Source organism: Podarcis bocagei (assembly GCF_964188305.1).
Source record: "Podarcis bocagei genome assembly, chromosome: 13".
Taxonomy (NCBI): Eukaryota; Metazoa; Chordata; class Lepidosauria; order Squamata; family Lacertidae; genus Podarcis; species Podarcis bocagei.
In genome coordinates, this window is record NC_138138.1 from 17,328,560 (window position 1) to 17,349,756 (window position 21,197).

Consider the following 21,197-nt stretch of genomic DNA (forward strand, 5'->3'; position numbering starts at 1 on the left):
CCTTAAAGACCAACTAAGTTAGTTCTTGGTATGAGCTTTCGTGTGCATGCATACTTCTTCAGATACACACGAAAGCTTATACCAAGAACTAACTTAGTTGGTCTTTAAGGTGCTACAGGAAGGAATTTTTTTATATAATCTAGAGAGCCCAGCATTCTGATGTCAAGAGGAAATGGGTGAATGGCCAGTAGGAACCATTGGTCTACCTAGCTCAGGCCTGTTTACACAGAGTAGCAGTGGCTCTCCAGGATTTCAGACAGGGGTCTGCCCCAGCCCCACCTGTATGCTAAGCAAATGCTCTACCATTGGGTTTTACAGAATCTTCAAAGAAAAAGTACACAGAGTAATTGTCAAAACGTTACAGGCAACAGAAGGTTGCCTGGTATCGGGGGCAATAGCTTCATTGATGCATGGGATACTGAGGTGGGGCTCCAGAAACCTGCAAAAGGGCAACAAACTACAAGAAGGAAGCAGCTGGAGGGAATGACTCCGAGTTTCATTTTTCTCTACACAAAGGCACAGAGTATGGGAAACAAGCAAGATGAATGGGAGCTTTTAATACAGGATGGCAAATATGACCTAGTAGGTTAGTAGGCATTACTGAACCCTGGTGGGATGAGACTCATGACTGAAATGTAGGACTTGAGGGGTAATCTGTTTTAAACATGTAGACCAAACAGGATGGGAGGGGGGGCATTATATGTAAAGGATGTGTACACTTGTGAATAAATCCATGACCTGCAGCATGGAAAACAGATTGAAAGTATATGGTTAAAATCGTAGGAGGGAGAAATAACAGTGACCTCCAAGCCAGACTGAAGACTTGGATGGTGCCTTCCTAGAGTAGATTATGAAACATTCCAAAAGAAGAGATATAGTGGTCATAGGGGACCTCAACTTCCCCAATATCTGTTGGAACTCAAACTCTGCCAAGAATGTAAGGTCTGACAAATTGCTCCATTGCCTCAGAATTCAAGGTTTCTTTAACTGATTGGAGAAATGGGTTAACAAAATGAATTTCAATAGGGACAAATGTAAGGTTCTGCACTTAGGCAGGAAGTACAAACTTCACAAATATAAGGTGAAGGACACCTGGCTTACTAGGATCTAGCCATCTTAGTGTATCTCAAGCTTCACTTGAGTCAAATGTGTGATTCAGTTTTTGGTGTGTGTGTGTTTAAACCAAATTCTTTATTGGTTTAATTCAATCTGCCTGTAAGCTGCCTTGTTGCTCCCTAGCACAGAAAGACATGGAACCTAAGTTTCTTTAAACAGATTGACCAAAAATGGTACACAGCAATATGCTTTGATGTCCAACTCTCATTGCAGTGTTGTACCAAAATACTATCAGCAAATTCTGGCCTTGGTGTTTGCAGTCAAGGAAATCAACAAGAATTCCAATCTATTACCTAATGTCACATTAGGATTCCACCTCTTTGATAGTTACTTCAGTGAAAGGATGACCTACTGGGCCACTTTGGAGCTGCTCTCTACACATTATAGATTTGTACCAAACTACCAGTGTGACAAACAGAAAAATCTGAGGGCAGTCATTGGGGGACTTGACTTTGAGATTTCCCTCCACATGGCAGCCATCTTAGGTGTCTACAAGATTCCCCAGGTAAGAGTCAAACATGGTGACTTCCCCTCATTCTTCTTTCCTCTGTCCTGTCGAGAAAAGTTTTGCATTCCATCGTAGCCCTCTTGACAATTTCAGATTGTATTCAATAAAAGCTTTCATCCATCTTCATCCATTTCCCAACGTGTGCATGTTCTTCAGAGGGTATGAATGGAGCATTTTGCAGATAGTTGAACACACCTAGTCTATGTATGCGAACAGCTTGGTCTGCCGGCCTCAGGTAGACTCCAACTAGGATGAATTGCGGAGGCTGCTCAATAGTCGCTTGCACATTACTTTAATTAATTTGACCTGGAGAGTTTGGGGCTGTCACTGTTGTCGTCAACAGCTCACTGGTTATCTACCTAGTTAAATCAGAGACACTGATAGAGCTTTTATATTCTTTTACTTTAATTCACAGGAAGACATGAAAGTACACTCTCACTCTTGAGCTGCCACCAAACCAGCCATTGCTGCCTAGAAATCAGACCCCTCCTGCTGCCTATGGTGGCTGCTAAGAACAATTCTCTTTTGGGTTCTGCAGAGCGTGTCTTGACCTTGTGTAAGGAGGAGGCTCTGACAAACTCTCTTGAGAGAGAATGTCACTTGGCTGCTGTACTGTTTCTAATGCATCTGACTCCTGTCTCTGTTTACTGCTACCTTGCTCCTGTTCTTCATCACCTATTGTTTCCCAGGTCCTTTTTCCTTCTTGGATGTGACCCATCTCAAACCACCACACCATACTCTCCCCCCTTCCTTCTCCCTGGTAGGTTCTTGGGGTGCTGCTCTCCACCACTCCTCCTCATCTGCCCATTCCCTGACAGGCTTACTAAGGCAGTGGGTCCAAAGCACAATGGTTTCATCATTGCTATCCACACATAATCAATGTTTCTACTGCATTAATGGGAATTAAGTATCCGTTTCCTTCTAGCTCACTTATGGCTCCTTTGCCCCAGAGGATGCAGGTCAAAGCCAATCCACTCCCTTCTACCGGATGGTGCCCAATGAAGCCCATCAGTACACAGGGATTGTTGAGTTACTTCTGCACTTTGGATGGACGTGGGTAGGGTTGCTCGCTGTGGATAGTGAGAGTGGAGAGAGGTTTATTCAAATCCTGCAAACTCTGCTTTTCCAGAAAGGCATTTGCTTGGCCTTTTCAGAGAGAACTTCAAAAGGCACATATTTTGAAGAGTATTATGACAGGATCTCCCAGTGGCTCCAAGCCTATCACATTATTGCGGAAAGCAAAGCCAATGCTGTCATTGTCTATGGAGAAGCCAAGTCCATGCTTTCTTTGCAGCTATTGCTAGCGGCAGGGGAAGCGGAAAATGTGACATCTATGGAGAAGGTATGGATTATGACTGCTCAACTGGATTTCTCAGCAGTGGCCTTTCGAACAAGCCAGGATATGCAACCATTTCATGGCTCCATCTGCTTCACAGTGCACTCAAAGGATGTACAAGGATTCAAGACCCTTCTTCGCTCCCTCAATCCTTTCATGGCAGGTGAAGATGGTTTTCTTCAGCAGTTCTGGCTGCAGACATTCTATTGTTTCTTTTCCAAATCCAGTACTGAGTTCAGTGAACCCTGCACTGGACAGGAGAAACTGGACAGCCTCCCCTCGTCTGGCTTTGAGATGAGCATGACTGGCCACAGCTACAGCATTTACAATGCCGTCTATGTTGTGGCACATGCTCTACATGATGCCATGTACAGATCCAGGGCAAAAGACAGAGGAATTGTGAGAAGAGGGAGACCGCAGCTTCAGAAATTGCAGCCTTGGCAGGTAATGGCTCTTTTTTATTATATTATTTCATTTTATATTGTTGATAAAGCAAAGAGAACAATTTTAACAACAGTCAAAAATTGGAAGAAGAATAACCAAACTGTAAAATAGGCAGGTAGGATGTGTAGTTGCACATGAGTTAAATAAAGACTTTAAAGTCCAAATTAAATCCAATTTTATCAGATCACCAAGCATAGTTCCAGATTTGCCAGGTTTGTGGGGGGTTGTTTTGAAATGCTGGTTCTGTATATGCCAAATCATATAAAATATGTCTAGTCCTTGCCAAAATCTCAAATTATTTGTGATTATCTTTGTTATAGCTATATTCCAGAGTGAGTGGTAGAAAGTGTCCAGCATCAGATTTTTGGGCTGTCAACTAGAGTCTTAATAGGAACGCCTGTTTTGCCTGTTCCTCCCTCAGTCTAACCCTCCCACCATTTTCCTGTTCTTTCATTTTTACCCTTTCTGCATTGAACTTCATGGATGTTTGCATGATGATTTTGGAAGTCCTGTTTAAGCTTTGTGTTTTTTTTTATAATTAATTTTTATTCAGTTTCCAATATAATTAATTTTTATTCAGTTTCCAATATACATTCCATCCATATTTAACATCCACTTCTAACATATACATCTTTTAGATTTCCCTCAGCCTATCTGACAATTTTCCATATAATCACAATTACTCACATTTCTTAAATTTATATTGCGCTTTAACAATCTTAATCTTATCATATCTTTTAAGCAACATTTCTATCCATTGTTTTCACAGAGCTTCTTGAAAGCCAACAAGCGTTATTTGCTCTTCACATATATTTTTGGTATACTCTGTGAATTTATTCCAGTCCTCGGTGAATCTCTGATCACGCTGGTTCCGAATTTCCCCCGCTAATTTGTCCATTTCTGCATATTCCATCAGTTTCATTCTCCATTCTTCCCTCGTCGGCATTTCTTCCTGTTTCCATTTCTGGGCCATCAAAATTCTAGCTGCTGTCACTGCATACCTAAATAATGTCACATCATTCTTTTTAATTTCATTCCCCAATATTCCTAATAAAAATGCTTCTGGTTTCTTAACAAAAGTATATTTCAACATTTTCTTCATCTCATTATAAATTATTTCCCAGAAGCCTTTCACTTTCTTACACTCCCACCACATGTGATAAAATGTTCCTTCTTTTTCCTGACATTTCCAACATTTATTACTGACTTTATACATCTTATCAAGTTTCATTGGTGTTACATACCATCTATACATCATTTTCATAACATTTTCTTTTATTGTAGTGCATGCAGTGAATTTCATTCCTTCTTTCCACAATTTTACCCACTCATCAAATTGTATATTATAACCAAAATCTTTGGCCCACTGAATCATAATTGATTTTACTTCCTCATCCTTTGTATGCCACTCAAGTAATAATTTATACATTTTTGATAAAATTTTAACATCACTATTCAAGATTTCTTGATGAAACCTAGATTTCTTTTCTTGAAAACCTCTTTCTGACAACTCTTTTTTGAACATTGCATTTAACTGAAAATAGTGCAACCAGTCACTCACATTTTCTTTAACTTCTTCATATGGTCTCAGTTTCCATTTATTACCTTCTTTAATTATCAAATTCTCATAAGTAATCCATCTCCCTGTCATATTGATCTTTTTCACACTCATTATCTCCAATGGTGATAGCCAATATGGAGTTTTAAACTCTAATAAATTTTTATACCTATTCTAGACTTCAATCAACGATCCTCTAAAGATGTGGTTTTCAAAACCTTTATGCACTCTATTCTTTTCACACCATAAATACGCGTGCCAACCGAATCTATTATCATAACCTTCTAAGTCCAACAATTCTGTGTTTTCTAACTTTATCCATTCTTTCACCCAGCAAAGACACGAAGCTTCATAATATAGCTTTAAATCTGGCAGGGGAAGTCCTGTTTAAGCTTTGAAATACATATACAGTGTGCCTTAGTCCTATACGGAGGAATCTACAGAGGAAAGAGAGGTCAAAATTTACTGTTATTATTGCTATTGTTATTATTTTGTGATTATATGAAATCTTGTCTACTGCCTTGGAAGAGGCATTGACACATTAAAAGGCGATGCTGAAGATAAGATAAGTTTGAGTTTTAAACAATTGTCCTTTTCGTGCCATCTCGATGCAGCTCCACCCATTTCTTAGGAGAGTCTCATTTAACAACAGTGCGGGAGAAGAAGTGTCTTTTAGTGAGAACAGGGAATCAGAAGCTGGATTCGATATTACCAACTTGGTCACTTTCCCAAATAACTCCTTCATCAGAATGAAGGTTGGATGGATGAATTTGGATGCTCCCCCAGGAAAAGAGTTTTCCATCAATGAAGACAAAATGGTGTGGCACAGGAGTTTTCACCAGGTGGGGCATGATTTCAGGAAATTGCAACTCCAGTGTGTCCTAAATGTGATGTTTGCATCTTGGAAGCCTAGAGGAGACATGGATCCTGTATTTTTTCTCGCTTGTTGTTTTTGAAAACCTCTATGAATGTTGTGGGGCTCTGATGCCTTGAAGCAGGCCAGGACATAGTTCATTATTATATGTGTCAGAGCTGCCCTAGGTCCCAGCTCACAAAGGACCAACGCCACTCCGTTGTTATATACAAAAGTCTTTATTGAAGTTCATTTTCGTTTTCACAGCCGCAGCGTGCAGCTCTACGTCTGAAACTCTAGACCGCTGAAGCTCCGTCTGAGTCTCCTCCCCCCAGACACCAGTTTAAGACCCTAGCCTTGCTCCACCTCTTCCTCCGCTCTTTCCTCCTCTGGGTCCGCCTGTCAGCTGGGGTCTCGCCCTTCCTAGACTCTTCTGACGCTGATTCCCCTGAGTCTTCTCCCTGCTTCCGGCGGGCTTTAGGACCTGGTTCCCGATCCGGGCTTTCTGCTGTCCTGCGCGCCTGTAAATTTGAACTTGGCGCACGCGCCCAACCGGTAACCTTCCTCCTCACAGTTACACTGCTCCTGTCACTGCTCCCCCCTTCGGGAAGGCTAGCTGGACTTGACCTCCCCTCCGTTTCCCCACTCTCCGATAGAGGCGTGGTCAGTCTCGACTCATCTCCTCTCCCTGCTGGAGGAGCCATTGGACCTGACACTTGGGACTCCTCCCCCCCACTATGCTCTGGTGGGGAAGCTGGCCCTGATCTCCAGCTGCTGCTTTGGGAGTCCCCGCTTGCCCCCCCTTGCCCTGACCATCGGCGCCTCCTTCTGGGAATCTTCTGATTCGCTGGAGAAGCTCATGGAATCTCTCGGGTCACTGTCATACTCCCCTATGCTGCCCTCAGATCCTTCCCCTTCGCTCTCCATCTCCTCTCTCCCCTGTGCCTCTGTCCCTGAGCCCCTGACATCCATCCCCCCTCGAAGCCCCCCCTTCCCCCTCCCTCTCTTCGGGTGCTGGTTCCGGGTGCTCCAGTGCTGTGGGGGTGAGTGCTGGATACCGTCCAGCTGGATCCGGCCAGTCCGTAATGGGCTCGTCGACGTCGATCTCCTCTGCTTTCATCTCTTTGCATTCGTGCTCGAACCCAGGATCCTCCCCCAACACGTCCATGTCCATCTCCCCCCCCCGTTACCTCGGGTGATGCTGCGTGCCAGGGCCCCCTTAGCAGTTCCCTGCTCCACCCCACCTCCGGTTGAGTGTCCCACCAATAAGAGCGGTCTGTGGCAGACCCCGAGAGTGATCCCTCCGGGGAGCTTGTGTCTGGCCCCGTCTCCTCAGCTGATGAGAACCCCTGGAACGTGCTGGTTGAAAGTGTGGGTGTGAACAGCCAGTCGTCGAAATAATCTGCCGGCATAGGTCTGTGCGGGAAGAGGGCATGGAACTCGTCTTTGAGATAGTGCTCCTTCAAGGCATAGTCCAGCACCCACTTGTTGGCGCTAGCCAGTGTACCTTCCCTGGCGAGGAGATATTCAACTCCCTCTTCCCCCCATCTCGAGTCTAAAATCTCTGTGACCTCGTTGAGTGGCGCCGCCTCTGGGACTCCTCCCCCGTTGGCGACTTTCTGAGTGGGTGAGGTGCGGTTCCTGGCGCCTGAAACCTGTGGGGTTCCTTGTAGGGTGTGAGGACTGACCTATGAAATACCGGGTGCATTCTGGAGCCCTCCGGGAGTGTCAAGCCGGAAGGCCACTGGGTTGATTTGTGTCTCGACTTGGTCAGGCCCTAGCTGTTTGTGTTTGAGCTTCTTCTTAGCTAACGATCTGGCCGGCACTGCCTGGGCCGCCAACCAGACCCAGTCCCCCACCTGGATGTCTTCCCCGACTCTCCTGTGCCTGTCTGCCTGCACTTTGTAGGCATGTTTTGCTAGTTCCAAGGTCCTACGGAGTTGCTCGTGGACCTCCTGTAACTCTGCTGCCAAGTGCTCTGCTCCCCGTGGCTCCCCCTCCCCCATCGCCTCTAACCCCGGGAAGGTTCTGGGATGCCGCCCATTGTTGGCGAAGAACGGTGTCACCCCTGTTGACCCGTGCTTCGTGTTGTTGTAGGCAAACTCGGCCAACGGTAGGTAGTCCACCCAGGTCGGGGCTGTTGATTCGCGTAGCATCGCAGGTACTGCTGCATGATGGCGTTGACCCTCTCCGCTTGTCTGTTGGTCTGCGGGTGTCGTGCCGACGCTAAGTTGATCTTGACGTTCAGGATGCCCAGCAGCTTCTGCCAGAAGCTCGAGACGAATTGGCGACCCCGGTCGGACAGGATGGACCGTGGTAAGCCGTGAACTTTGAACACGTGGTCTATGAACAGCTTGGTGGTCTGTTCCGCTGTGGCCACCTTCGCGCAAGGAATGAAGTGCACCATCTTGGTGAACAGGTCTACGACCACGAGTACCGCCGTTTTGCCTCGCGAGCTGGGCAGATCTGTGACAAAGTCCAGGGCCACCCTCTCCCATGGTTCGAGCGGTGTCTGTAGCGGTTCCAGCAGTCCCACCGGCTTCCTGTACACTGGCTTGGCCCTTTGGCATGTGTCACACCTAGAGACATAATCCGTGACTTCTCCCCTCATCTGGGGCCACCAAAAGTCTCTGGCCACCTATTCCGCCATCTTGTCCTTGCCAAAGTGCCCAGCACTGGGCGTGTCGTGCAACTGCTGCAGGACTTTCGCTCGGAGGTCGTCTCCAGGCACGTAGAGCGCCCCTTTGCGGGTGAGCAGTCCGTCGCGTATCTGGAACTCGTCGTCCTTCGCTGCGCCTCTTCTCACCTCCTCCATCTTGGATTGTGCGAAGGCATCCGTCTGCAGCGCGCGACGCACCGCGTCCAGGTCCACGGTGGCTGAAGCGCATGCCCACGCTGTCGGTGCGAAAATGTGTTTGGCCGCCACCGGTGCCGCTTCCTCGAGATACTGCGGTTTCCTGGATAGTGCATCTGCCATGATGTTGTTGTCTCCTGGGATGTATTCTATCCGGAAGTCGAAATCCGCGAAGAACTCCGCCCAGCGGGTGTGTCTCTGGTTCAGGAACCGCGCCGTGCGCCAGTACTCCAGGTTCTTATGGTCCGTGCAGACCTGCACAGTGTGTCTGGCTCCGATGAGGAAGTGCCGCCACGCCTTGAAGGCTGCATGAATGGCCAGCAACTCCCAGCCAGTGTGGTGTAGTGGTTAAGAGCGGTAGTCTCGTAATCTGGTGAACCGGGTTCGTGTCTCCGCTCCTCCACATGCAGCTGCTGGGTGACCTTGGGCCAGTCACACTTCTCTGAAGTCTCTCAGCCCCACTCACCTCACAGAGTGTTTGTTGTGGGGGAGGAAGGGAAAGGAGAATGTTAGCCGCTTTGAGACTCCTTAAAGGGAGTGAAAGGCGGGATATCAAATCCAAACTCTTCTTCTTCTTCCTGTCCCAGATGGTGTAGTTCTGTTCCGACTTGCTGAGTTTCCTGGAGTAGAATGCGCAGGGCCTCCAGTTCCCTTGCAGATCTTGCTGCAACAGGACCGCCCCCACCGCTCTGTCTGATGCGTCAGTCTCAACCCTCATTGGTTTGCCGGGGTTTACGTGTAGCAGCTGTTCTTCGGACGCGAAGAGACGCTTGAGTCTCCGAAAAGACTGTTCCGCCTGGTCCGTCCAGGTGAACTTCTTCTTCTTGGAGCTGAGGGTGTCCGTGATAGCCGCCGTCTCCTTCGCGAACCCCTTGATGAACTTGCGGTAAAAGTTGGCGAAGCCAACGAACTTCTAGACCTCCTTCCGATTGCGCGGGCTCTTCCAGTCCAACACCGAGCGGACCTTGGCGCTGTCCATGGCGAGTCCCTTGTCGGACAGCTTGTAGCCCAGGAAATCCACCTCCGTCACGTCGAACTGGCACTTCTCCAGTTTGGCGTAAAGTCTGTGCTCTCGTAGTCTCTGCAGGACCTCCTTGACGTCCCCCTCGTGAGCCTCCTGCGATTCCGAGAAGATCAGGATGTCGTCGAGGAAGCATACGCACTTCTTGTAGAGGAGGCCCGCTAACACGTGGTGCATGAAAGCTTGGAAACAATGGGAGCCATTTTGGAGACCAAACGGCATAACTTTGTATTCATAGGTGCCTAAAGGCGTAAACATGGCCGTCTTCCACTCATCGCCCTCCCGCATGCGTATAAGGTTGTACGCGCCTTGTAGGTCGAGCTTGGTGAAGATTCGCCCCTTCCTCACCGTCGCGAGCAGGTCGTCGATCTTGGGCATGGGGAATGCTGTGGGCTTTGTCCTGGAATTTATGATCCTGTAATCAACTACGAGTCTCCGTTGGGGCGTGTCTTTCTTCTTCACGAAAAACACGGGACTGCCCCCCACTGCTTTGGATTCTTGGATGAATCCCCGCTTCAAGTTGTGATCTATGAACTCCCTGAGTTCTTGCATTTCGTCCTCAGACATGGAATATAGTTTTCCAGTCGGCAGCATCGCCCCCGGTAGGAGGTCAATCGTGCAGTCGTAGGGCCGGTGGGGAGGCAGCTTGTCCACTTCCTTCTCGCAGAAGACCTCCAAAAACGCCTTGTACTTGTTGGGCACCGCCTGCACCAAGCCTAGGTGTAGCTGCTGTTCATCTTCCTGTCCCTCCTCTTCCTGGCCGGTCTGGATGCAGTGTTCTGCGCAGTAGGAGGAGCAGAAGGTCAATTGCCGCTGGTACCACGCTAATGCCGGGCTGTGCCTATCCAGCCAACTCATGCCGAACACTATGGGCGTGTCCGACAGGTGGGTGACGTTAAAGCTGATGACTTCGTGGTGATTTCCAATTTGCATCACCATAGGTGGTGTTTGCTGTACCACCTGTCCACCCAGCAGCTTCCTGCCATCGACTGTGACGACGTTTAGGGGCATCGTGGCCGGTAGGAGCGCTATGCGATGTCGCCTGATGAAGTCCACCCCCACAAAGTCTGCATTACTACCAGAGTCAATGGTAATAGGGACTTCCAAGGTGAATCCATTTGGCAGCTGGAGTGATGCGGTGAGTTGCACTACTGGTTTGGGTGGGAGGGGGTCTGTGGGCTGCAAAATCTCTGGGGACTGCTTCACTGACTCGCCTGGCTGGGCCCCAGTGCCTCTGCTTCCAACCAGGCTTCGTCGTTTCCCTGCCGCTGTTCCCCCTGCTGAACTGCTCCTCTTACTGTTGCTGAGGCTGCAGTGTGCTTCTGGATCCTCTGGGGACACTCTTTGGCCATGTGCTGTGCACTGTCGCAGATGTAACACTTCCTGCTCCCTCTAGGAGCCTTCGTCTTGACTGCTCCTGGTGTTTGGGCTCTGGTCGCTGTCTGAGCCTTGGCACCACCTATCTCCATTGGCTCTTCTCCCTCCCCCAGCGGAGGCGTGGAGAGCGCGCCCTGTTTCTCTGGGTAAGAAGGGAGGTGCTCTGGCCGGTGCGCGTGCCAGACGACCCTCATCCCTGCTCCAAGGGCGTTCTTCCAGGCGTACCCCTATCGTGAGCGCTCTCTGGACGACTTCTGCGGTAGTGTTAGGTCTCTCCCCCCTTGCCAGCTCATCTTTCACGGATCCATTTAGCCCCTCCCAGAACAGATCCCTCACTGCAGCGGAGTCCTTTTCCCAGCCCAGCACATTTACCAACGCAAAAAAGCGGGAGTGATATTGTCTCACCGTGGCTTTGCCCTGCCGCAGCCCGTGCATTTCCCTCCTGGCCACGTCTACATCTACCGTGGATTTAAAACAAGCATCCATAGCCGCGATAAATGCTTTGGAATCTTGGAGGGCGGGATCATCTTCGCGCCATAAATTGCGCAGCCAGGATTTAGCTTCCCCATGCAGATGAGTTATTATGAAGCCTACTTTCTCCTCCTCATCTCTAAAGTCTTTCCGAAGCAAATTGAGCGCGAAAACAATGTCTGCTCTGAAGTTGGGATACTGCTTTAGGTCCCCGTCGAAGTGGGCTACTATGCTGCCCCCCCTCTTCCCGAGGCCAACTCCCTCCGGCTTGGGTCCTGGCAGCCCCTCTCTGCCCAAACCTTCCCACCTGGTTTGCAGATCTCAGCAGCGCGCTTCTGCTTCCTCTTCCTTCTTTCTGGAGGTTGCTACTTCTGCGTAAAGCCTCGTGACTGCTTCTTGCAGTGCTGCCACCTGCTCCTCTGTAGTCATTTTTGCCTATTGTCAGGGCTGCCACTCAGTCCCAGCTCACATAGGACCACGCTAGCCAGCGTTCAGGTTAAAAGAGTCTTTATTGGATTACAGGTTCCATTTCCAAACTGCAATGTGCAGCCCTACTTCTTCTAGGTCAGACCGGCGAAGACCCGTCTGAGTCTCCGCCTCTAGCACACCAGCTTAATACCCTAGCCTTGCTCCACCTCCTGCGCCTTTCCTTCCGTCTCTGGGTCCTTCTGCCCCCCGGGGTCTCTTCTTTCCTACTCTCTTCTGACGCGGACCCCCCTGACCCTTCCGCCTCCTTGCGGCGGGCTTTGGGACCTGGCTCACTCTCTGGGCTGCTTACTGCGCCAGCTTCCGCTACATTTGAACTTGGCGCGCGCGCCCAACTCTCCACCTTCCTCTTGATCGTTTCGTCGCTCCCCGAGGTGGGCGTGACTACTCCTGACTCATGCCCTCCCTCCTTCTGAAAGCCTCCGGAACCCGATATCTGGTCCCCTTCCTCCCCGCTGCTCCCGGCTGGGTACGTGGGTCCCGATCTCCAACTGCTGCTCTCTGATCCCTCTCTGGACCCTTCTTCCTGGGGTGTCCCCCTGTTTTCCCCCCTTGCTCTGACCGCTGGCGCTCCCTTCTGGGAATCCTCGGACTCACTGGATAAGCTCGGCGATCTCGGTTCGTCATCCCCACTCATCTTTCCTTCGTATTCCTCCCCCTCGCTCTCTGTCTCCTCCCTTCTCTGCGTCTCTGCTCCTGAACCCCTGACATCCATCCCCCCCTCGAAGCCCCCCCTTCCCCCCTCCCCGCTTTCAAGGGTGGTTGCTGGGTGCTCCATCATCACAGGAGTGAATGCCGGATACAGTTCACTCCTCGTCGCTGGCCGCCAACTGAAGATCTCCGAGTCTTCCTCCTCGCGTTCGTCAACGTTGAGCTGCTCCGCCTCCATTTCAGTGCCGCCGTGCTCGAAACCGAGATCCTCCCCGCACACGTCCATGTCAGTCTCTGCGTCGGTCGCTTGACCTGGCATCTCCAGCCACCTCCGGCGCCACTGCTCCTCTGGCCGATCGTCCCACCAATACGAGGTGTCGGACGCCGAACCCTCCGGTGACCCCTCTGGGGAACGTGTGCGCTGTGCGGGCTCCCCGTCCGAGTCGAAGCCATGGAACGTGCTGGAGGAAAGTGTGGGTGTGAACAGCCAGTCGTCGAAGAAGCCTGCTGGCATGGGTCTGTGTTGCGTGGCCGCTTTCACCGTTGCGGAGGCTGCAGTGTGCTTGGAGCTCCTCTGGGGACACTCTTTCGCCAAGTGTTGAGAGCTGTCGCATATATAACACTTCCTGGTCCCTCTAGGAGGTTTAGTCTTGACTGCCGCCGGTGCAGGGGCTCTGGTAGCTGACTGAGCCCTGGCGCCTCCCACCTCCATAGGTTCCACTCCCCCTCCTGGCGTAGGTGTGGATTGCGCACGCGCAGCTTCCCTGGGAACGAAAGAGAAACTTCTCGCTGCTTCGCGCCCTCCACGTCCTTCGTCTCTGCACCATGGACGTTCTTCCAGCCTCACCCCCACAGTCAGCGCCCTTTGGACCACCTCCTGCGTGCTCCGGGGCCTCTCCCCCCTCGCAATTTCGTCTTTAACAGCACTGCTCAAACCTTCCCAGAAGAGGTCTCTGACTGGGGGCGAATCCCGGTCCCATTCTAAGGCACTGACCAGCGCAAAAAAGCGGGCGTGATACTGGCGTACGCTCGCCCTCCCTTGTTTCAGTCCATGAATCTCCCGTCGGGCAAGATCCACGTCAATGGTAGATAAAAAGCACGCATCCATCGCTTTGATAAAGGCATCTGCATTCTGAAGCGCCGGATCTTTATCCCTCCACAAATTGCGTAGCCACGCTTTCGCATCCCCATGCAAATGGGAGAGTATAAACCCCACTTTCTCTTCCTCATCCCTAAAGTCTTTCGCCAGCAGTTGCAGTGCGCACATTACGTCTGCTCGAAAATTGGGGTACTGTTGTAAATTCCCATCGAAGTGAGCCACAAGCCCTCCAGCTCTCCGTGCCAACCCAACCCCCTCCGGTCTGGGTCCTGGCTGCCCATGCTTAACCAATGCTTCAAACCTGGCGTGGAGATCTCTGTAGGCGGCTGCCGCATCCTCCTCCCTTTTCTTGGATGCCTGTACCTCCGCGTTCAATTGGGTCACTGCCTGTTGCAGCGCTGAAATTTTCTCTGCTTCCGTCATCTCTGCCAACCGTTGTGAGCTCGCTCCCAAACACCAATTTCCTCCTCTCGCTGCTTCTGCCTCCGCTGCGAGGTATCAGGTGTCCGAAGCTTTAAAGAGACGGGTCTTACTGTCAGGGCTGCCACTCAGTCCCAGCTCACATAGGACCACGCTAGCCAGCGTTCAGGTTAAAAGAGTCTTTATTGGATTACAGGTTCCATTTCCAAACTGCAATGTGCAGCCCTACTTCTTCTAGGTCAGACCGGCGAAGACCCGTCTGAGTCTCCGCCTCTAGCACACCAGCTTAATACCCTAGCCTTGCTCCACCTCCTGCGCCTTTCCTTCCGTCTCTGGGTCCTTCTGCCCCCCGGGGTCTCTTCTTTCCTACTCTCTTCTGACGCGGACCCCCCTGACCCTTCCGCCTCCTTGCGGCGGGCTTTGGGACCTGGCTCACTCTCTGGGCTGCTTACTGCGCCAGCTTCCGCTACATTTGAACTTGGCGCGCGCGCCCAACTCTCCACCTTCCTCTTGATCGTTTCGTCGCTCCCCGAGGTGGGCGTGACTACTCCTGACTCATGCCCTCCCTCCTTCTGAAAGCCTCCGGAACCCGATATCTGGTCCCCTTCCTCCCCGCTGCTCCCGGCTGGGTACGTGGGTCCCGATCTCCAACTGCTGCTCTCTGATCCCTCTCTGGACCCTTCTTCCTGGGGTGTCCCCCTGTTTTCCCCCCTTGCTCTGACCGCTGGCGCTCCCTTCTGGGAATCCTCGGACTCACTGGATAAGCTCGGCGATCTCGGTTCGTCATCCCCACTCATCTTTCCTTCGTATTCCTCCCCCTCGCTCTCTGTCTCCTCCCTTCTCTGCGTCTCTGCTCCTGAACCCCTGACACCTATGTTCGTGAGCTCGCAAAAAAAATTTTTTTGGAGACGGAGCTTACTGTCAGAGCTGCCCTAGGTCCCAGCTCACAAAGGACCAACGCCACTCCATTGTTATATACAAAAGTCTTTATTGAAGTTCATTTTTGTTTTCACAGCCGCAGCGTGCAGCTCTACGTCTGAAACTCTAGACCGCTGAAGCTCCGTCTGAGTCTCCTCCCCCCAGACACCAGTTTAAGACCCTAGCCTTGCTCCACCTCTTCCTCAGGGGTCCCTTTACCTTAACTTGTGTTATGATTGTCTCTTGGCCCAGTGTATTTAGTCTGGGGTTCTCAGTCCCCAACATTTGTGCTTTTTCAGCTGGAAAAACTGAAGGAACCTGAAAGTGTATACAGTAGCTGCTTATTTAAATCACTTAGGATGTCAAAACATCCTTTCAACTCTACTTTAAAATCTTTTGAATTTTATAAGAAATGTATTTTTCCAAATAATAGTATTATTTGGAAATAATAGTATTATTTGTTCAGGTGGACTCCCTCCCTCCCTTTGATTTTTAAAACACACACACACACACATTGAAATGGCCATTACTTCATTTTCAGAGCCACAAAAACATCTTCTGACTCATTAGATGCCATTAATGGCTGTTGACAGCTCATTGCTTTCAAATTTCTCTTAATATTCAGCAGGCCATTTCTCCCATCCACTTGATCCCTTGCAGTCCAGAAAAAGGAGTTCAGCTTCTCCAAATGTCCATTATTTCCCCTGTGCTAAATATTTCCTAATGGTTAATTAAAATTCACAGGTGCCACCCCTCTCTCAATGCAACAAAAATTGCCCTTCTGGTACTAGGAGAAAAAAGAAGGAAGGTGAGAAGTTCTGCTGCTATGACTGTGCTCCGTGTTCAGAAGGCAAGATTTCATACCAGAAAGGTAGGAGACATTAGGTAGCTTTCAGATAACTCAGATTTCCTGTGAAGGGTCTGTGTCAATGTCAAAGGTGTCACAGTTGCTGCTATTGATGTAGTTCTGATTTCCATAGTAATTTAAGTTCACACACTTGGAGCTCTTCATTGCAACCAGCTGATGGCCCAGCAACGAGTCCCAGCATTTTCAAAGAGGTGCTTTGCAAGCCCAAATGATCAGATGATGGTTGGGGTTTACAGAGCACACTTTTTTTTTTTAAAAAAAAGATATTTATTAGAAGTTTAAGAATTAGAAAAAAGAAGAAAAGAAAACAACAAAAAATTTGAGAAAACATACATTACAATACATAAAAAGAAAAGCATAAAAATCAATACAACAATACAGCAAAAACACACACACATTAAAACACACATCCAATGTTCCATATCTTTATCTTTCATTTACTTGTTTCATCAACCTCCTCACACCTCCCTTTTTGTATTCTAATTTAATTAATTGTTTCAGCAAATTCTTTCCATCTTTCTCAATTTTTGTTATATAATTTATCTTAACGATCTTACCTATTAATTACCTTAATTTATTTAACCTTATCTTACCATAAAAAACCTTAAAACTTAAAATTTAATACTTATTTGTACACGACTCCTTATATCATTTCTACTAAAGCCAAATAGTTTCATTCCAACATTTTCCCTGATAATTGTTAATTTTACACTAATTTTCAAAATAATTTTTTAAAAAACTTTCTTCCAATCTTCATCCAACGTCTCTTCTTCCTGGTCTCGGGTTTTGTCAGTCCTTCTTGTCCATTCCATCTAGTCCATCAACCTGGTGATCTTATGTCCGAGGCTCTTAAGTCTTTTCCATGTCCCCTCTGCAGATCTTCTTCTTGTTTATACCTGCAGTTTACTTTGTCTTTTGTTGATCTTTTTCTTAATTTCTTTCCTTTCTCATTGGGGGGTAGGTCTCGGGAGGACTCCAATCCAAAAGTATCTCCATCTCCCCTCAGCAGATCAGCCCATTCCCCACAGTCCCATTCCCCACAGTTAACACTGTAATCCAGAAAGTATTTAAAAGCATATTTCAAAGTCCTTCCGAAATTAAGAGCCCTCACAACTCCAGACCCCCCGTGGTCCACTCCAGATTCAAACTTCAAGAACAGCGGCTTATGCTCCTGCAAGGCCTCGAGTCTCTCCATTTGTGTTACTTGAGGTTCTACAGCAACCTCCTCCATTATCTTCTGCACTTGCACTTGCCCTGTTGAAACAGGTTCCTGGGTTGGTTCCTGAATGGTTTCTATATGGGTATTCACCGTTTGTCCAAAGTTTTTAACTGCAACAGTCATCAAATCCATCTTCTCATGCATCTGCTCCAGCAAAGCGCTTGTCTTGCAAAAAGCAAGCACCAAAACTTCTTCTAAACACATTTTTATTCAAGGTCAGAGTCTGGTCTCACAATCCTAATCTTCACAGCTGTAAAATCCCCAGATCGACTCCAGCAACAATTTATCAAGCTCCCTCTAGAGGAGACAATTTCTATTTGTATCCATCTTTTGAAAGCAGGACCAACAAAAGAAAATTACTTTCATTTTTCAAATATTTTGTTTCTTTTGAATGCAAAAGGCAACATTGGAATCAGTTTGTTTCTCTTTTTTAACTATCTGTCAAAAGACGTTCCATTCACAGTCAATGAACTTCCCCATAAATTTCTGTCTCTGACACCCCGTTCCCAGGTTTGAGACTTTGGAAATTTATCTTTCTTTACTCTCTCTCCTGCAGGCTTGAACAGTCACAATCCCCCCCCCTTTTCTCCTGCTTCCAAGAGGGGTTTTGGTGGTAATAACTGAAGGAAATTTAGACCTTTATATACGACTTTCCAGACTTTAGCTTGCAAAGTTTTTGCTTCAATCTATTTACAAAAACGGAAGGTGGACTTCCTGTTTAGAACCTTCCCGCTTCAGTGCCAAATTAAAATGTTTCTTAATCCAATTTTCCGTTCTACTCACGGGTACTTGTTTAGAGTCCAATTGTCCACAGGAAAAAGTCAGCGCTCTCCGGCAACGGCTGTGCGGCTTCACTCCATAAAAGTAGCGGTTGATTAAAAACACCGCGCCACTCACCCCGCATCGTTTCGGATCCCCGAAAAAGGGTTTCCCTGCGAGTAGGGGAGGCGCTCCTGGTGTCAGCCGGATCCCACGTTCCCAGGCTTCCTCTGCCTGGGATTTTTAAAGGGATTCCGCCTTCGCCACGGCGGCAAGATCCGATTTTCATGGAGCGGGTTCCTCTCGGTCAGAGGAATTCTGCCATTGCCGATGGCGCTAACCCGGAATTCTACAAAGCACACTTTCACCTGCAATACACCTAACATCAGAGATGACATCAGATACAGGGCTGGTAGGTGTAACTTGCTAAAATGGCCCCATAGGTCAGAGGTTTTCTATCACTGGATTAACTGGGTGGTGATGGAGATGAGTTGCAGCAGCACACCTGCAAAGCACAGGCCTCCTGCTGTCCAGACCCACTCCCTTACTGTCCAGGCAAGCGACTGAGAGATCATTGTCTGGGGGAGGGGGGTCCACAGCCGTTTCTCCCCATGCTAGTCACTCCTGTGTCTGAAAAGGATTGCCTTGCACATCCAAGTGGTAAGTCCCATACTGCCAGGAGGATGCATACCTACTCTCAAGTTGCACCCTTAAAGGGAATCCTTTCTTCTTTTCAGACATGAATGACTGTGTCGGATGCTCAGAAGATCACTATCCAAACAGGAACCGAACACAATGCATTCCAAAGTCCATCAGCTTCTTGACTTTGGAAGAACCGCTTGGGATGAGCTTAGCTTTTGGCTCTGTATTCTTCTCTTTGCTCACCATATTCTCCCTCGCCATCTTTATGAAGCATCAGGACACACCAATTGTCAGGGCCAATAATCGGGACCTCACCTACATTCTCCTCCTGTCTCTCCTTCTCTGTTTTCTCTGTCCCCTCATCTTCCTCAGCCGACCAGGCAGAGTGACCTGCCTTGTCCGACAAATGGCTTTTGGTGTGGTTTTCACAGTGACTGTTTCTTGTGTGTTGGCCAAAACCATTACCGTTGTTCTGGCATTCATGGCCACCAAACCAGGATCCAGAATGAGGAAATGGGTGGGGAAAAGACTGGCAAGCGCCATTGTGTTGACTTGTACTATTATCCAAGCTGGTATTTGCACTGTGTGGCTGGGAACCTCTCCCCCATTCCCCCATTTTGACAAGCACTCTGTGATGGGAGAAATTATTCTGGAATGTAATGAAGGGTCAGCTGCCATGTTTTACTGTGTCCTGGGCTACATGGGCCTCCTGGCCATTGTCAGTTTTGTTGTAGCATTTTTAGCCAGGAAACTGCCTGACAGCTTCAATGAGGCCAAATTCATCACCTTCAGCATGTTGTTGTTTTGTAGTGTTTGGATCTCCTTTGTTCCGGTTTACCTGAGCTCCAAGGGAAAACACATGGTGGCTGTGGAGATCTTCTCCATCTTGGTCTCCAGTGCTGGTTTACTGGGCTCCATCTTTTCCCCCAAATGCTACATTATCATATTGAGGCCTGATCTGAATGACAAGCAGCAGTTAATAAAGAAGAAATAGCAAAATATCCTGTTGTCACTATTTTTTGTTACCCTGGAATATGGGTAATGATTTTGCTGCTGACTCCTTGATATAATTTCATTTTATTTGTTTGTTGAACTTCTTATGTGCATAAAAAAAAATTCAGATGGTTCTCCCCCCCTCCCCCCGAGATGTGGTCCCCACGTTTGGGAGCCCAAGGGTACATTTGGAAAACTAAGTAACTCTTGTGGACACAAAAAGCCACCAATTTTACAGAGGAAAGTGTAGAGATGCCCAGAAACTCCACCTCCATCCTTTCTTGTAACATGAATCCATTGGTTTGCATCCTACTCTCTGTAGCAGGAGACAAGCTTGCTGCATCTTCCATCTGACAGCCCTTGAGATATTTGAAGATGAGTATCATATCTCCTCTCAGTCTCCTTTTTCCAGGCTAAACATACCCAGCTCCCTCAGCTGTTGCTCATAAGGCTTGGTTTCCCACCCATCATCTTCCTGGCTGCCCTCCTCTGCACATGTTCAGCACACATTTTAACAGCTTCCTCATGAAAATATCATGGGGGACTTTGCCAAAAGCCTGACTGAACTCAAAATAGACTATGACCACAGCATTCTCCTGATCCACCACACTTGTAATGCCGAAAAAAAAAGAAAAAGAATGAGATTGGTCTGGTATGACAAAAACAGGCCCAGGACAGAACCCTTTGGCACATCTGTGGTATCAGGAGATAATATCCCTATGCTATGAGGAGAAAATGAAAAGGAGGGAAATACCCCTCTTCCCAGAGAGAGTGAGAGATGCCACATATACCTATTCTGAACTCAGAATTGTACATGCAGCTCTCTGTGTGTATGAAGACGTACTTGTAGAAGAGCCCAGAAATAAATCCCCTACCTCAAGTTTTGTTTTAAATTTTGCCTCCCTTACAAGCCTGTGGTCTGAAGTCTAGTGCTGCTTCCTTGGAATCAGAGAGTCATGGCTGAGCTCACAATACCCTTTGTGTCTCAAACTCTGCTCTTGAATGCACTTTCCTCTTCACAAAGCAGCATGTGAGAAAAGAGGGTTTAGCTGAAATCACAAGGGTAGTCATTGCCCTGGGCACAGTTTTTTCCAGGGCACGTTTTGCTCCTCACACCACCCATGCCAGCCCTGTTCTGCTTTGCAAGTGCGATCCCATATCCCAGCCCCTCAAAGCAGTGTGGGTCTGGCAGGGCGTCAGGAAGATGGAATGGGCATGTGCCCTTCCTGCTGCGTCCTCCTCATGTCACCCGCCCAGCTTGTCACAGATGCCTTAGTTGTGATCCCTGCATTCCAGGGGGTCGAGCTTGATGACCTTTGGGGGCTCCTTTCAATTCTACAATTCTCTGTTTATATAGGTGAATATATATAGGGGCCCTAAAAAGGCCTGCAGACAGGGCCCAACGGACCGTATGTCCATCATCACAGCCATACCTTGAAGTCACTCAGAGTCTGCTCACAATTGTTCCTTTCCAGTCAAACTCTACCAGCGGCTAGAATTCATCTTGGCCCCATGGGTTTACCTGCCCCATGCCTGGCCTCACATAACACCAGCTGATGGACATGTGAATGTGGTTTGGACCATGAGCCCAATGGAGAGGCTTG

The 21,197-nt window shown here is 48.6% G+C and overlaps 1 protein-coding gene across 1 annotated transcript; it reads left to right on the forward strand.

The window, feature by feature from the left end:
• Nucleotides 1-1,033: 1,033 nt before the first annotated feature.
• On the forward strand, nt 1,034-19,594 carry LOC308571030 (vomeronasal type-2 receptor 26-like; the record flags this gene model as incomplete). Its single annotated transcript, XM_081166269.1, has 5 exons — nt 1,034-1,621; nt 2,550-3,404; nt 5,577-5,804; nt 15,857-15,983; nt 18,696-19,594. The coding sequence occupies exons 1-5, from the start codon at nt 1,310-1,312 to the stop codon at nt 19,592-19,594; spliced, it is 2,421 nt and encodes an 806-aa protein (XP_081022395.1). The 5' UTR covers nt 1,034-1,309.
• Nucleotides 19,595-21,197: the final 1,603 nt, after the last annotated feature.